Source organism: Esox lucius, chromosome 18 (genome assembly GCF_011004845.1).
Source record: "Esox lucius isolate fEsoLuc1 chromosome 18, fEsoLuc1.pri, whole genome shotgun sequence".
Taxonomy (NCBI): domain Eukaryota; kingdom Metazoa; phylum Chordata; class Actinopteri; order Esociformes; family Esocidae; genus Esox; species Esox lucius.
Genome location: NC_047586.1, coordinates 19,184,210 through 19,200,574, shown reverse-complemented (window position 1 = coordinate 19,200,574; position 16,365 = coordinate 19,184,210). Strand labels below are relative to the sequence as shown.

Sequence of the window (16,365 nt, the reverse complement as noted above, 5' to 3'; positions counted from 1 at the left end):
GAGATGATGCAACACAGTGGTTAATATGCCCCTGTCCCAACTTTTTGAGAGGTGTTGCTGGCATCAAAATCTAAATGGGCCTGTATTTTTCCAAAAACAATAACATTTCTCAGTTTCAACATTTAATATGTTGTCTTTGTACTATTTTCAATTAAATATAGGGATTACATGATTTGCACATCATTGCATTGTGTGTTTATTTGCATTTTACACAATGTCCCAACTTCTTTGGAAAGGGTCTTGTACTAACATCATCTTAAATTAGCTCTGCTGAGGGTTAAATGCTTTGGAAGAAATATTGGAGATGAGAGGGAGAGCAAGAGAATGGTCGAGAAAGAGAAGGAATGAGAGACGAGTGGGGGACAACTGTTCGGGAAGGGCCAGTCTCTAATGACCGTCTTGGGCTCCATATTTCAAGGACATATTGATCCCCAGGTCTCAAATCTCACCAAACAGCACAGCACCTCCCTGTCATTAACTGAGGGTGAGAGGGAGAGAGAAGTGTAGAGAGAGAATGAACAGCACATGAAAAACAAACGTGTTTTTGAAGATTGAAGGAGGCGCTGACTGATGAAAAGGCTTGGAAGATAGTGGAGAGAAGGAGATGGAGAGGACGTCTGAGAGAGAGAGAGAGGGACATATTAGTCAGATTGCGATGATTATTCAGATGACTCTGCGTCATTTCTGTGTAGGTCGAGCACAGGTTTATCACCTCTCTGTGTCATTTTAATACATGCGTGAGTAACTCTTTACATATGAACAAACGAGCTGCTGCATTTCCCAATGCAGTAGGATGAAATCAAGGTGTCTCCATGTCCACCTGGTTTGGATGAGGTGGTAATATTGAGCAGGTTTTAGCAGTGTGGATCGTATTTGATTGTGCCAAGGGGACCCTCCTGGGAGCCTTTTAAAATACATTGGTGGGCCTCCAGAAACGGAAATGCTAAATCACAGAATAATGAATCCACTGCAGTGATGGCCTATTGCCCCCCCCCCCCCCCCCCCCCCCCCCCAAATGTCGATACTCTCTTCCTTGTAAACTGCTTAGGAGGCGGGGGAGTGCAGGCATGCTCTCGAAGCCAGCTGCCATGTTTTTAGTCACGCAGGAAATTTAAAGCTGCAGAAAGTAAAAAAATTATTGTCTTTGTTAGACTTTGCCGCAACTTTCACACTGGCCAGAGGTTATTCAGAGGTTGTCACTCTATCTGTATCTAAACCGAGTTCAGTAGAATGCTGGCTATTCTTCCTGTTTTAGAACCCCAAGGTCTTCAAGTGTAGTCCCATCTTAGACCTCATCCATATAGAATAGCAGTCCCTAAGCTAATGTAAAAACAATATGCACTTTAAAACTTAAGGATCCTGCAGTGTAAACATGTATTAACAAATAAGGAGGCATTATTATCAAATTATAACCTGGTGTAAAGCTTTTCAGTTTGGAGATTTTAACAACTGTGTTTGTATGCCAGCAAAATGTTCTTCATCTCAGAGGGAGCTATTTGCAATGTGTCATGTGAAAGGAGTTGGTTAATGTTCCCTGACCTTTTACCTTTTGACCCTGATCAATAAGAAGGGAATCAACAGGTTTGACTCAGCCTAGCTAAAATCTGGCTAAATTAAATAGATATAAAATTTTTATTGGAGGGATGTATGTTTAATTTAGTCCAAATTTAAATCAACAGCTAATTCATTGGTGTATTTGACCTAATAAAATGTGGTAATTCTTAGGTTGTTACCAGTTTAGCAGTTTATACGTGTGCTGCACACCATGTAAATCTTCACAAAGTATTAAAATAACGAGACATTCAATCCAAAGGGAGATCTTGTCTTTTGCTCTGTGCAGCACTTTGTAAAAACAAATCTAATTGTTAGGGCGGATACAAGCCTCTGGTCATTAATCATCACGAATTTGAGCTAGCAGGCCACTGCTAATATTATATTGGATCCCTCTGCATCTACATCTACACTCAAACAGATAAAAAAACAACAGAGAACCAATGAAACTGCAAAACCTTGGAGGCTGGTGGTGTTTGTTTTCTGATGGTGTTCACATCCTGTTTTCATGTTGCCTTGCCTAACAATTTGCAGTCAATATGGCATCCATATCCTGCCTCACTGATCCTAGCTCTCTTTCTCTCTTTCTCTCTTTATATTCATTATTTTATCACTTCCTCCTTCAACTCTCTTCGCCATGGTTATTGGGGTGTAGAGTAAAGATGCTGGTATCAGGACTTTGGTTATGCTGGATGAACAAGGAGGTAAGTGTTGGTTGTCTTCAAGAAGGGAATTCCAATTTGATTGTGTCCTACCTTGTATCTGATGTTTTGCTATGAATGACTACAGTGCATGCTGGAGGTAGCTATTTAGAATGACGGATTGTACTTTGTATCTCAACTTCAGGTGTTTGTACACTGAATTAGTCATGTTTAGATGAAGGTACAAAACTACTCTTATGGCTTCAGTTATTTTTGACGGATGAGTTGTTTCTTGTGCACATGGTCATTTCCATTAACTGCCAATTCTTAACAAAATCTTTTTCTCTAAATCCCCCTCTAAACAATTGTTTTCATTCACTTTATTTTCTTCTTTAATGCATGCTTTATTATGATTTGTGCTGGTCAAGATCAACAATTCATTTGAAAAGCTGAGGAAGATACTAACAATTTTTCCCCCCCATTATTGTATTTCTTTTGGTTTTGTTTGCTAACTGTTTTTTTCTTAGTGTGTTAATGTCTTTTCTTTGGTTTGCTAACATAATTACCTTGGTTTTGCTAATGTTATTACTTTGCTTTCCCTAAATGATATTCTTTGGTTTTGCTAACATCATTTCTTTGATATCATCTAATTCTAATGCATTTTCTTTACTTTGCTAACTGCTTTTGTACCCTAGAGAACACAAGGTCCCCTTGAACATAAAAATTCCACGGTTAGTGGGCCATTCTCAGGCCAATCACTAATATTTACAATACTGAAGTCTTGTTTACATTTCTGTGCCAAAAGCTGCATTCGACAAGCTGACTTATTCATAATTTGGGTAAACTCTCAGTCATGGTGATTTATCCCAAAAAGTCTACCAATCCAACAGCAGGCCAACATGTCAAAAGTATAGAGATGAATCAGTTTCTTTCTCAGAGTGGGGGAACTAAACAAACGATCGATTTAGCTGGTAATGACAAAATTCACTCTTCTTCTCCCATGGATTTACACACTAACATTTTAAAACCTGTTTGTATCATCCCTGGCATAACGCAATTTGGAGATATACCTGTATAAAGGCATTTCATGTGAAATCGCAGACAAACATACAGCACAAGTCAGGTACAGATGTTAATACCTCACTGCAATAAGAGTCCTCTGTTAGCCATTTTCCTTATAGTCTCGCAGTATACTGAAGAAAGCAGACCAAGAAAATAGATATGATTTACACTTCAAAACAACTGAAAACAAATGCTATTTAGAGAAAATAACGACATGGCCTAATCCCTGGTGCTGTTTCAAGTTATACGTTTTATTTGTTTCAGCTAATTAGGAGTAGCAATATTTGTTGTGCTTAATGGAACGGACTAGACAATTCTTTTTCTTGAAGAAACTAGTCTAAATCCAACGTTCTGATTGGCTGATTAGATTTCAGCATTCAGTTCCTCATGGGGAAAGCCGTGTGACAGGACCTTAATTAGACTCTCACTGGCCTGCTCATCCTCCTGGTATTCCTCCTCCCTCCATCATCTCTTTATCCACTCATCCCTCTCCATTGTCCTCCACTCATCCAGGGTGGCCGCCACAGAGTCAGTTTAGGTGGCGGCTGGTCTCTGGGGTTTATGAAAGCCCAGTCAGCCTAGCCTGAGACCTCCTTATTGACAGTGTCATGTAAACCTGAGTCTTCAAGGTCAGATCATTTCGAGGACCCTAGTTTGATTTCTTATTTCGCGAAAGTAAAACCACCACGTTGTAGCCACATGCAAGTGTGTAAATACATGCCAGGGATTTTACAAAGGTGAACCGTATTAATGGGCTTGGCCTCGACTACATTCCTGACCTACTCTGCTTCACCCTCCAACCTCATCTTACTATGAAACATATTGCACGCCATTCCTACACAGACTCCTAAACCACGACACCAGAGTAGTCCATCCAGCCGCCCAATAGCATGACAAAGGTTCCCCTTCAACATCAAGGTTGGGGTCAATTTAGTTTACAATTTATTCACTGTAGGGAAATGCAATTAATGAGTTGAGAAATCTTAAACATTCTGCTGAATTTGACTGGACTGATAACTAAACTGAACCCAACCCAGCCACCTTCAGCATGTCCACGCCTTCCCCTGAAAACCACACTGTCCATAAACGGCTCATCTCCTGGAGGAAGGATAATGTAGGATTGGATCGGTAGGATTTCAGGTTTGCCCAAAGTTTCCATAGAGCAACAGCTATGGAAAACCATTGGCAAGTGTGGTATCTCTGGATTTCAGAAGACAAAAGGTTATATAATAAACCATCAATAGGTTTTATCTAACAACAATTAAAGGCTTCTATAAATTGAAATTCTAAATAATTTATTGAAAGTGATCGCCTCAGTCTTCAATTAAATCCACCCCCATCACACACTGGTGCACAGATCTATCAGGTATAATGCCAGTCTGCTGATGCATGCACTCCATAGAAACTCATTTAGATTCTGTCATACACAGCTCAATGCTGCTCATGACTCACATATTTCTGTCAAATAGTCAATAAAATTCATTCCACTGCTGTCATCCCTTTGTCCTGACCAGAACAACTCGATCGTGTTGAAGATGGCATGAACCATATCAACCAAGACATGAAGGAGGCCGAGAAAAATTTAAAAGATTTAGGGAAATGCTGTGGCCTTTTCATATGTCCATGTAACAAGTAGGTACTGACCCACGACCCCAACGGTTCTTCACTATGTGGTGGCGTCCAGTTTTTTTCTTTCGTCACAGTGAGTGTCTGAATCTGTTGTCTTCTCTTCTTTGTCTTCTCTCCTCCTCTCTTCCCGCTCTCCTTTCCTTCTCTCCTCGTGCTTCGTTCTGTGGGGGATAAATTACTTGTGTTTAATCAGAGCAACTGGAGCGCATCGAGGAGGGAATGGACCAAATCAATAAGGACATGAAGGATGCAGAAAAGAATTTGAACGATCTAGGAAAATTCTGTGGTCTTTGCTCCTGTCCATGTAACAAGTAGGTGCTGCTTGCCTGCCTGCCTGCCTGCCATTAAAACCAAGGTAGAAGTGACTTCATAGTGGTCAGTAGTACGCTAGTCTGCTCCGGCTCAAACCAGACTGACTCCTCCCCTCTAACCTCTGACCTCCACACTCAACGGCTCAGTCAAAACCAGGGAGGTCCTAGTGGCATAAGATGTCCGTACACGCGAACACACACTCTGAATGCGTATACACAAGATGTTGTACATCCACACACACAGTGTTGACTGATAGGAGCCTCAGGTCCTCTCTCTTGTCCTCCAGACAGGCCTCAATACATATTCCAGAATCCTTTGCGTCATCTGCAGGCTGGGCTCAGGAGCTCCCAACAGGCATTCACAGTCAACACTCACCAGGGTTTCAGGACAGTGCATGCAGAAGATTTCAAACCTGAAAATGTGCAGTTAGCTAATAGATCCTGTGACTGTATTTGACAGAACTAAAACAGCATTATAGCCAAGCTGAATCTTTCCCACAAATGTGCAAACACTTGCTGTCCCTATTGTCAGTGTTAAACACACTAGTCAGACACCTTGAAGGCCCCCTGAACACACCAATACACCAAAGGTCTGGACTCAAACCAAACACTCAGAACTGGTCAAAACCTTCCAGCAGCACCTCATTTAAGTGTTAAGTTCTACATGCCCTTCTTTCTCCAAGTGACTTTCTCCAAGTGCCATATTTGAATTGCCCTTCATCTTGTCCAAGAAAATATCTTGTTGAATCCAGCTTACTGTACAATATATAAACATCTGAGTCTAATAGAGCACAATCATTTTCTCCTCTCCTTTTGTCAGACTGCAAAAGCCACTATCGCCACTATTACTTTCATAGCCACTATTGATATTTTCTAAGCCACTATTCCAGTACTGCTTGATACTTCTCATCTGCATGTAAATATCACATAATCAGACACCCAAATAACCTGAGATCTACATAATAGATCAGAACCAGCACGACCACACAGACAGATCTCTCTCTTTCTCTCTCTCTCTCTCACTCTCTCTTCCTGCAATCGTGAACTCTGCCCACCACTAATAAATACTGACTGGACTGACCGGAGAGCATGTCCCTGGAATGCCATGCATGTTGAGAATGCAAATCATAGTAATTAAAGACAACAAGCTGAAGATGTTCATGATGAACTCCTGTTATTTGTCATATAATTGTAGTCTGGGGCCTCAGATTAATTTGCCACAGTTATGGAAGCCACGAAGAGAACGAGAATACGGCCAAATCGGTGAATTAAAATAATAACTAATAAAGACCATCTAAAATAAGAACTCAATTTGAAACACTTCAAGAGATAAACCACAAAGTGCTTGTGTAGTTAGAGAGACACAAACAGGTTAAAAATTTCAACAAATGTTTAAATAAATGGACGCCACAGTATAGCACAGTGTGCTTATTGATTCTGCTGTCTCAGCAGTAGCCTACTTCAATAGAACAACGTGGTAACTGTGTGCCTTGTCTTCCCTATATAGCCCCAGGCCATTAACTCAGATCTAGGTCAGTCAGATCAGTCATAAGCAAGTTACCCTGTGGTTATGTTAGGTTCACTCTAACTCACGGCTACATTCTAGATCTCTATATCTATGCCAGACACAATCTACAATATTTACATAAAACAGAAATGTGATTTTAACAGTTTTTTTTGTTGTTGTTCAAATTCTTCAGGTCGTTCGGAAGTAGAATATTGGGATTTTATTTTTACCAGCCTGTGAATCAGAAAATGAATTCCCAGTGAGGTATCCATAGGTGGAATGGAAGTTCATGGAGGATATACAGTGTCTCGAAATGTTTATTTTGTAAAACAGAGAGTGCCATAGGAAAAGAAGCAAATGGCACATCGAAAACAATAAGACAACCTAACTGTAAATTCAATTCCTTACAAGCCTTGTGTAACATAATGTAGGAGGAGAGGAGTGTTAGCAGAATGTCTGACTGTGTGTTTGCCACAGTGGTTAGTCTCAGCCCTGTCAGAGAGCCAAGCCAATCCTCGCCTCCGTCCATCTCTATAAATACTGGCTCAGTGGGAGCGTTCAGAATCAGCCATCTTCTCCATCCTCTAATAAAACAAGAAATACCTACGGTCTCCGAGGTTACGCAAAGGCAAGCCATTTGGTTACTTGGAAGCAAAAGAGAAATTATTTTAAAAGGAAGGAAAAAATATAGAACTGACTGCTCAAGGTTCTCTCATGTTTCATGTGGAATATTAGGAAATATTTAGTAAGACATACAGTGGGGAGAACACATTTTTGATACACTGCCGATTTTGCAGGTTTTCCCACTTACAAAGCATGTAGAAGTCTGCAATTTCTATCATAGGTACTCTTCAACTGTGAGTGACGGTATCTAAAACAAAAATCCAGAAAATCACATTGTATGATTTTTATGTTATTCATTTGCATTTTATTGCATGACATAAGTATTTGATACATCAGAAAAGCAGAACTTAATATTTCGTTCAGAAACCTTTGTTTGCAATTACAGAGATCATACGTTTCCTGTGGTTCTTGACAAGGTTTGCACACACTGCAGCAGGGAATTTGGCCCACTCCTCCATACAGACCTTCTCCAGATCCAGCATTTCGGGGCTGTCGCTGGGCAATTCAGACTTTCAGCTCCCTCCAAAGATTTTCTATTGGGTTCAGGTCTGAAGACTGGCTAGGCCATTCCAGGACCTTGAAATGCTTCTTACGGAGCCACTCCTTAGTTGTCCTGGCTGTGTGTTTCGGGTCGTTGTCATGCTGGAAGACCCAGCCACGAACCATCTTCAACGCTCTTACTGAGGGAAGGAGGTTGTTGGTCAAGATCTCGCGATACATGGCCCCATCCATCCTCCCCTCAATACGGTGCAGTCATCCTGTCCCCTTTGCAGAAAAGCATCCCCAAATAATGATGTTTCCACCTCCATGCTTCACGGTTGGGATGGTGTTCTTGGGGTTGTATTCATCCTTCTTCTTCCTCCAAACACGGCGAGTGGAGTTTAGACCAAAAAGCTCTATTTTTGTCTCATCAGACCACATGACCTTCTCCCATTCCTCCTCTGGATCATCCAGATGGTCATTGGCAAACTTCAGACAGGCCTGGACATGCGCTGGCTTTAGCAGGGGGACCTTGCACTGCAGTATTTTAATCCATGACGGCATAGTGTGTTACTAATGGTTTCTTTGAGACTGTGATCCCAGCTCTCTTCAGGTCATTGACCAGGTCCTGCCGTGTAGTTCTGGGAGATTGAGTGTGATGCCAGGTGTCTTTTATACAGGTAACAAGTTCAAGTAGGTGCAGTTAATACATGGTTTCTTTGAGACTGTGATCCCAGCTCTCTTCAGGTCATTGACCAGGTCCTGCCGTGTAGTTCTGGGCTGATCCCTCATCTTCCTCATGATCATTGATCCCCCATGAGGTGAGATCTTGAATGGAGCCCTAGACCGAGGAAGATTGACCGTCATCTTGAACTTCCATTTTCTAATAATTGCAGTTGTTGCCTTCTCACCAAGCTGCTTGCCTATTGTCCTGTAGCCCGTCCCAGCCATGTGCAGGGCTACAATTTTATCCCTGATGTCCTTACACAGCTCTCTGGTCTTGGCCATTGTAGAGAGGTTGGAGTCTGTTTAATTGAGTGTGATGCCAGGTGTCTTTTATACAGGTAACGAGTTCAAGTAGGTGCAGTTAATACAGGTAATGAGTGGAGAACAGGAAGGCTTCTTAAAGAAAAACTAACAGGTCTGTGAAAGCCGGAATTCTTACTGGTTGGTAGGTGATCAAATACTTATGTCATGCAATAAAATGCAAATTAATTATTTAAAAATCATACATCATGTGATTTTCTGGATTTTTGTTTTAGATTCTGTCACAGTTGAAGTGTACCTATGATAAATATTACAGACCTCTACATGCTTTCTACGTAGGAAAACCTGCAAAATCGGCAGTGTATCAAATACTTGTTCTCCCCACTGTACATTTCACACAGTCCGGCCCTTGTGATGGTTGTTCAGATCCTGACAACTGCAGTGTCCTTTATAGACTCATTAAAAGGTCCCTGGAGCGTAGACCCCTTAGCTGCCATGGAGGCTGCTTCTCAAGTCGAGATCTCATCTGACAGACAAGGTCTACAAAGCAAATCTAGATATAGCTACATCATTATTCGTTAATTCAGCTTGTTTACCCTGCACTATTTCTAAGTACTACTAGTATAAGTACTGCCAGTAACACCAAAACATTTTGTTCATGAAGGGCATTTCTCCCAGTAAAGACACTGATGCTAGGCCTACATCGTAAATATTAATTAGCCCTTGAAAGTGCAGTTTAATGGGAAAGCCCACCTTTCGTCAAAGACCTCATCACCAGATTAATGCGCCCTTAATTATACAGTGTGCACCAATCAGACACGCAGCCTGATATAATATGTGAATTGAACTAACAACGCGAGCAAAGGCGCTTCAGAAAATCTTTTCAGAAGAAGGAGCGCGTGAGCGCCGGCAGGGCATCACATTCTCTTACGTCCCTCCAGTTTTCTTTTGTTTTGCAGTTCTTCACACTTGTCCCCAACCGATGTGGCCGTCCAGTCCTGTTACTCCATGTTGTCTGTCTGCCAAAGCCCTGTCTCTCTGTTTTCTGTCACGTTCAGTCACACCGAGGCCAGCCACTCTAATGGCACGCTATCTCCGCGTGTAGCGGTAATAGGTTGCCATTTTAGTCTCAACCTCAGAGATGCTATTGTGTGTGTGTGGGGGGGGGGGGGGGGGGGTATAAGCAAATGCTCCGGGGCGGGTGGGGGTTGCACAGAATGAGTTATCCTGTTGGTTTGTTTTTACAAAATGCATGTAAATAATCACAAGGTCCCATTTTCAGCTGGGAAAAAGGTATGTGTTTTCAGCATACTAACCGTGTCTGAGTAGACAATGTTATATACCACTGAGATATAACATGACATCACAACTAAGACTGATGAAAGCTAGAGAATGAAGAATTGCCCGGTCTGTGCCTGCTCTCTCTATGCTTTGCTTGGTTAGTCTCTAGTCTCTTGACCCGTTCCTCATATTTCTATGTGGCGGACCGATGCATGGTGATAGTAACACCTATTCCGACGCGTCGGCTGCTGGTTAAGCCTCACCCGCCTCTTCCTCGGTCCTCTTCCTCACCCCAGGATGAAGAGCGGAGGCAGCAAGGCCTGGGGGAACAACCAGGATGGGGTGGTGGCCAGCCAGCCTGCCCGCGTGGTGGACGAACGCGAACAGATGGCCATCAGCGGAGGATTCATTCGCAGGTGAGGCAGGGGGTCGTCGAGGGGCCAGGTGTGTGTGTGTGTGTGTGTGTGTGTGTGTGTGTGTGTGTGTTTGTGTGTGAGGACATGGGTCATGGGCAGTACTGTAGTTACCGTCTGCTGGAATGGAGGGGGTTGAGGGCTTTGTTGTCTGATGGGAAGAGGGTAAACAGATTGCTGTTTCGCCAGCTGCTTGGGCAGGAAGCTAAGGTCTCCGGAGGGAGAGAAGTCAAAGGTCAGATAGTGTAGGTATTGGGAGGAGAAGCTACCTTTATGAACTCAATTATTCAACCAATATGTGGTGTGTGTGTGTATTTGTCTGTTATGCTTTAGAGAACATTTGAAAATGTTACCATCTGGATGGCATCCTGGAATTCCTGTTCAAAGTCACCACAATTTGTTTCATAATGTAGCCTATTATTAATGGAGGCCTACAATATCAGCAGGTTAATGTTTTAGCTTACAGCTTTTCTTTGAGTGAAAGATGTCACCCACTTTTTAGGCTCTTCACTTGCTATTAGTTTTTTTCATTTGACTAGATTGTGGCAAACCTGTCAAAAGGATATCGGCTGAACAAATATACAACCAAATAGGCCTAGTTGCGGAGATTCAGCATTTTGGATAATAAGCTAAATATGGTCGGTTGCTAGCAATGTGATGACTAGTCTAATGTAAGCTAAGAATAAAACCAGAGAATTAATGTGTCTGGTTCACCCATGCAGCTAGTCAAACATACATATTTTGTGTCATTAACCTAGTTCTGCCTACAAAACATGGATATCATTGGTCCATGGGACCAGTGAATCTTTTTATGGGTAAATAGGAGGGAGCTTGTTGGAAAGTCCCTGAATCCCCGTCACTAGTATTAACTCTACTGTATACAGTCCTGTTGTGTGCATGAGTGTAAGCCTACATTCCACTGTGTGTGTGTTCTCCGCCACAGGGTAACAGACGACGCCCGGGAAAATGAGATGGATGAGAACCTGGAGCAGGTGGGAGGCATCATTGGTAACCTGCGCCACATGGCCCTGGATATGGGCAACGAGATCGACACCCAGAACCGCCAGATCGACAGGATCATGGAGAAGGTATTGACGTTGGCCCTTGTGGATCCACTTTTAACGTAGGATGCATCGACAAAACGCCTGTTCACACTTCACACGTCTGTTTTTAGGGGACGCTTCCGGTTTTCAACAATTGCGCTGAGGGTGGTCCTTTACGGGTCCTCTTTTTACAGTGGCTGTCACATCTCTTCCTGGGGACCCCATTCTATTCTAGAGCTAGTACACCTGATTCAACTTGTCGAACAATAATAAAAGGTTTTACTGGTTAATCAGGTGAACATCAAGAAAGGTTTCAGAACCACTTGTCTTCTGGTTCTCTATAAGTCACCTCTTGGCCTGTTGTCCACTGTTGGTCATCCTTTGGCGTATCTAGTAGGAGTGATTGTGCAAATATTTGCTGACATTCTCTGACAACTGAGACTCGGTAGCTTTACAAAATGGCATTTTCTACGTATGTTGTCTAAGAATTGCCACAAAAGGAAACAAATAGAGCTACAAATAACTATCATGTATCTGTCTCTCTCTTTCTCCAGGCTGATTCTAATAAGACCAGGATTGACGAAGCCAACCAGCGGGCGACAAAGATGCTGGGCAGTGGCTAAGCTCCACGTTGCTTTTGCGACGAGCGCAGTTTGTCACAAGGCGCAACATGCTTTTCTCATGGTATTTACCTTTTAGGTTTGCTCACATGCACATACCCCCTCCCCCCAAATGTAAATGTCGTTCTGTGTATCGTCTGTCTGGCTTTTTCAATGATTGTCCTCTTTAAAAAAATGATTTCTTATACTCCGTTATCATTCTTTCCAAAGGTTGTAAATATAGTGCTGACTTGATGGCTCTAGCTCACTTGTGAAGTTTTTATTCTCTTAATCAAATATAGTATATATATCATATATAATATATATATCATATATATATATATAAAGGTAAACTGCTGGATGACAAGTATAATAGGAATGCTTTACAAACTGTTTTTCCTTTTCAGTATCTCAGTATTGTCTTAGTAAAACTGTGTCATTCCATCAGCTACTGTCATGCTCCTTATTTTGATGTTGTCATGACGTATGACGAAGAGGGAAAAAAAATAGAACGAAAGCAAAGAACAGTAAATTCAAAAAGCACTTATGTACGATCCCTTTGTTTGGTTAATTTGCCTCAGCCGCGATCATCATGAGTTACTGTTTAGACTGTGCAACTCGACTCACTGTAATAGACGCTGCATTCCAAGTGATGTGATTTGTGAGTTCTGCATGACAAATGGTAGATTTTAGAGTCTTATACATAAAACCTGTCTTAAAAATATATAAAAACAATAACATGGCAGTAGCGACGTTGACAAACGCATGCTCAGTATTAGGACACAGTTGAACGTTCCATAAACTCCTGCAATAGTGCCACTCTCTCTGTTGATACATATTTACAGGCAGTGACCATCGTTGTAAAATATTGCGAAATGATCTTAATGGAAAGAGATTATGATGACAAAATGAGGACATGGCTGTAACCACAAAAAATATCTTGTTTTTTCTAAATGAATATGCAGTTCAGTAAAGATAATGAATATGCGCTGAAAAGTGGGGGGCTGGTTGTGTACTGTATCATAGGTTTTGGATGCTCTGGAAAAAAGGGGGGGGGGGGGGGGGGGGGGAGCATTGTTTGCCATGTAAAGCAAAGGCGCGTATTTCTGAGAGACCTTACTTTTCTAAGGAGACTGTATCCTGTTAGTTTAATTTCCCCGTGTGGTTTGTTATTGGTCCAATAATAATGATATCTGAATACTATCAATACAATGATAATAATGACAATACTCTGAAACAAAAAAATGACATTCAAATGTTTTTTGTTTGCTTCTGTACTTTTAGAGCTATGCACACCAAAATCGCCGAGATGTTGAGTAGTTAGAATACGATGAATACATGAATACCTTCTCTGAATGACACAATAGATTCAACTGTGAGATTGATGTCCTCAATAAGCATGTAATATTAAAAATCCCTCTGTATCCTGTCAGTTTGTGAAGTGGTGGAACATTTTGTAGCTAGCTGAATTGATTAAAAGTAATAAACCCTATTCTCTGTGCTCTGTCTTGATTGGTCTTTATTGCTCTTGTCTATCAATGGCTTTGTCTCTACAGACCTGTTAATATACCTTGTCCGTCTGTCTTCATCTGTCAGATTTAACATGACAGCAACGACATTGCTTCATCCGCGCTCACATGGATATCGCTGCAACACACCAGACCTCTAAATGTAGCATTAACCAATAATGCACTGGAAGTTGAACAGTTTCTACAATGACAACACGAACACAAACGTTATACAGTCGATAAACTAGTGCATTTATAACTTACTGAAATATATCGTTAGCATGACATGTTTGTATACTACGTATTATGTTATTTCCCGCATCAAAAATCCAGAAAAAGTTCACTATTTGTACCCACCCCGAATAGCACTGAAGGAGGCTGCGTTAGCCCAAAACTGTGTAGGAAACATGGTGCCTTTTAGGAAACAGACCAGGAGTCAGTGTTAAGCTGGCCTTTGGAAGTCCTCATTACTGAGATGAATGTGATGGTGCTGTTTCATAATTAGGAACCATGATCCTTCAGATTAAGTCCTAATGGCTAGACAACGCAGCATAACATCCCCCAGACACACACACACACACACACACACAACTAATGAATCACTCTTACCCTCTGAGACTTTTTTTCATTACTTACCACATTTTTAAAGGGTTTTGTGGATTGTCTTCACTCCAGGGCCTTAAAAACAGATTTATTTTAATTATTTACATTTTTTATTGTAATAGAAATTAAATAATCATTTCATACCTTGTAATGACACTAAACTACATGGGTACAAGCCCTAGAAGCCTCACCAAGAGATTTAGCCTCCTAGTATAGCAGCAAATGGCAAGGAACAGCCTTTAGGCTAAAAGTAAAAACAAACTTTATTGATGGGAAATGTAGTAAGGGATGGAGAATGGAGACAGTATAATGGATTCTGAATGACAATCACAGGGATGTAGAACCCTGTTTTGAGTCCAGAGGGATTGATCTCCAATTTGAACTGATGTACTCAAATATATGGCACTCATTTACAGTATTTAGACCCATTGTTAATTGGTGAACTGTTTTAACTTCTATTGAGCTCATTGTACATTTACCAAATAACATTTTCTTGGTATTATTGTTCCTGTTTTCAGATGTTCCTGTTTTATTTAGGTTTTGACTCTCTGATATGCCACACTAAAACTACTGTTATATTTGCAAAGAGAGTCAAACTCAGGGCAAACTTTCAAGTGTCTACTAAAAACTCATCTCTACAGCACGGTTTATAATTAGGTGTAGCCTGGCCCGGGGGCGTGAAGGTGACCAGTAGGCTTGATACTGTCCACCCTTGCTGTCTTGCCAGGTGGGCTCTCGTTGCCACTGGGATGCCCTCGCTCCAATGCCTTTCGGAGGAAGAGTCACTGGCTTGTTGTTGTCTCTCTGTTGTGCAGTTGTGCAATTGGGCTGTACTCTGCTGGCAATACTCGGCCCTCATTCAGGGGGGTTGCGGTTGATGCTTGGCAATGTGGGTGGATTGATTTCCTGCCTGTTGGGCCCTGTCCGGAGCCTCCCCCGGGTAGGGCCACAGTGTCGCCGGACCCCCCCCCCCCCCCGTCTCAGTCCCAAGATCTTACGCTGCTATATTATTGCGCTGGGGGAGTAGGGTCAGTTCTCCTTCCCCACTAAGTTCTCCTTCTTCACAATAGATCATTGTTGATATGAGGAATGCATTTTCTGAATTTTCCCAGTCTCATCCCGTTTTAAACTTTAGGAGGACAAGAAGTCCTGGTCCACACCTGCGGAGTACCTGGTTTGGGGGGCCTGTTGCTGTCCCTGTCCAAAGTCCTTCTGGTTGTGTTGCAGATCAAGACGATCCCTGATGATTTCAGCTGCCACTGTGCTGACACCTCCTCCCTCCCCCGTGTTGTCCCTTTCCTTGTCCATCTGGTCATGCTTCTGACCTGGTCTAAATGTAAAAAGACTCTGGATTTAGCCCACATGCATTTATTAATTATTCCAATTGGACTCTTAATATTTCACCCAGAACAGCCAGAAGAGGACTGGTCACCCCTCTTAGCCTGGGTCCTCTCTAGGTATCTTCCTAAAATTCGGCCTTAGGGAGTTTTTCCTAGCCACTGAAATTCAACACTACTGTTGTTTGCTCCTTGGGGTTTAAGGTCGGGTGTTTCTGTAAAAGCTCTTTGTGACAACTGCTGTTGTAAAAAGGGCTTTATAAATACATTTGATTGATTGATTGAGTCAATTGGTCAAAAAGAAAAGTTTAAAAGAATCAGTTAATTCATTTCATTGTTTATTAATTGTTCGGTGGTCTCGGCTGCGGCCTCAAGTGTAGATATACTGTGTTTATCACAAACTCTCTCCTCTTCCTTTCTTCACTTCTGTGTCTGTGCCCATGTGTTTAGGCAAGTGTAGGTGATCAAGAGACTCACCGTGATCTGACTGTGATCAGACCGCATAGGTTTAAATGGACAAGATCAGGAGAAACTCTTAGAACCAATTAGAAACTGATCTGGACGTGATGCAGCAGCTATTATGTAGCTTCCGGTACGAGGCATCAGGGTCTGGAAACATTGGGGAGGAAAGATCTGCTGCAATACCGCGTAATCACCCAACACACTGTCTTTTCCATTATTCATGAGAGCCTCCAGTCAGAGGACAAGAAAAGTGAGGAGGGATACTAGTGGAGTGATCTGGCGGTTTTCTATTCAAAAACATGTAATTCGGTGGTGGTTGTGTAGTTA

The 16,365-nt window shown here is 42.0% G+C and overlaps 1 protein-coding gene across 3 annotated transcripts in view; it reads left to right on the top strand.

Moving 5' to 3' along the window:
• The window catches only part of snap25a (synaptosome associated protein 25a), a 32,215-nt gene extending 18,586 nt beyond the window's left edge, over positions 1–13,629 (top strand). For all 3 annotated transcript variants that reach the window (XM_010900612.5, XM_034287886.1, XM_034287887.1), the window contains exons 4-8: positions 2,207–2,255; positions 5,077–5,194; positions 10,370–10,489; positions 11,430–11,574; positions 12,084–13,629. In XM_010900612.5, coding sequence (XP_010898914.1) covers positions 2,207–2,255; positions 5,077–5,194; positions 10,370–10,489; positions 11,430–11,574; positions 12,084–12,152 — 501 coding nt within the window. In that variant the 3' untranslated portion in view covers positions 12,153–13,629. The remainder of the gene's footprint in view (positions 1–2,206; positions 2,256–5,076; positions 5,195–10,369; positions 10,490–11,429; positions 11,575–12,083) is intronic.
• The last annotated feature ends 2,736 nt before the right edge of the window (positions 13,630–16,365 follow it).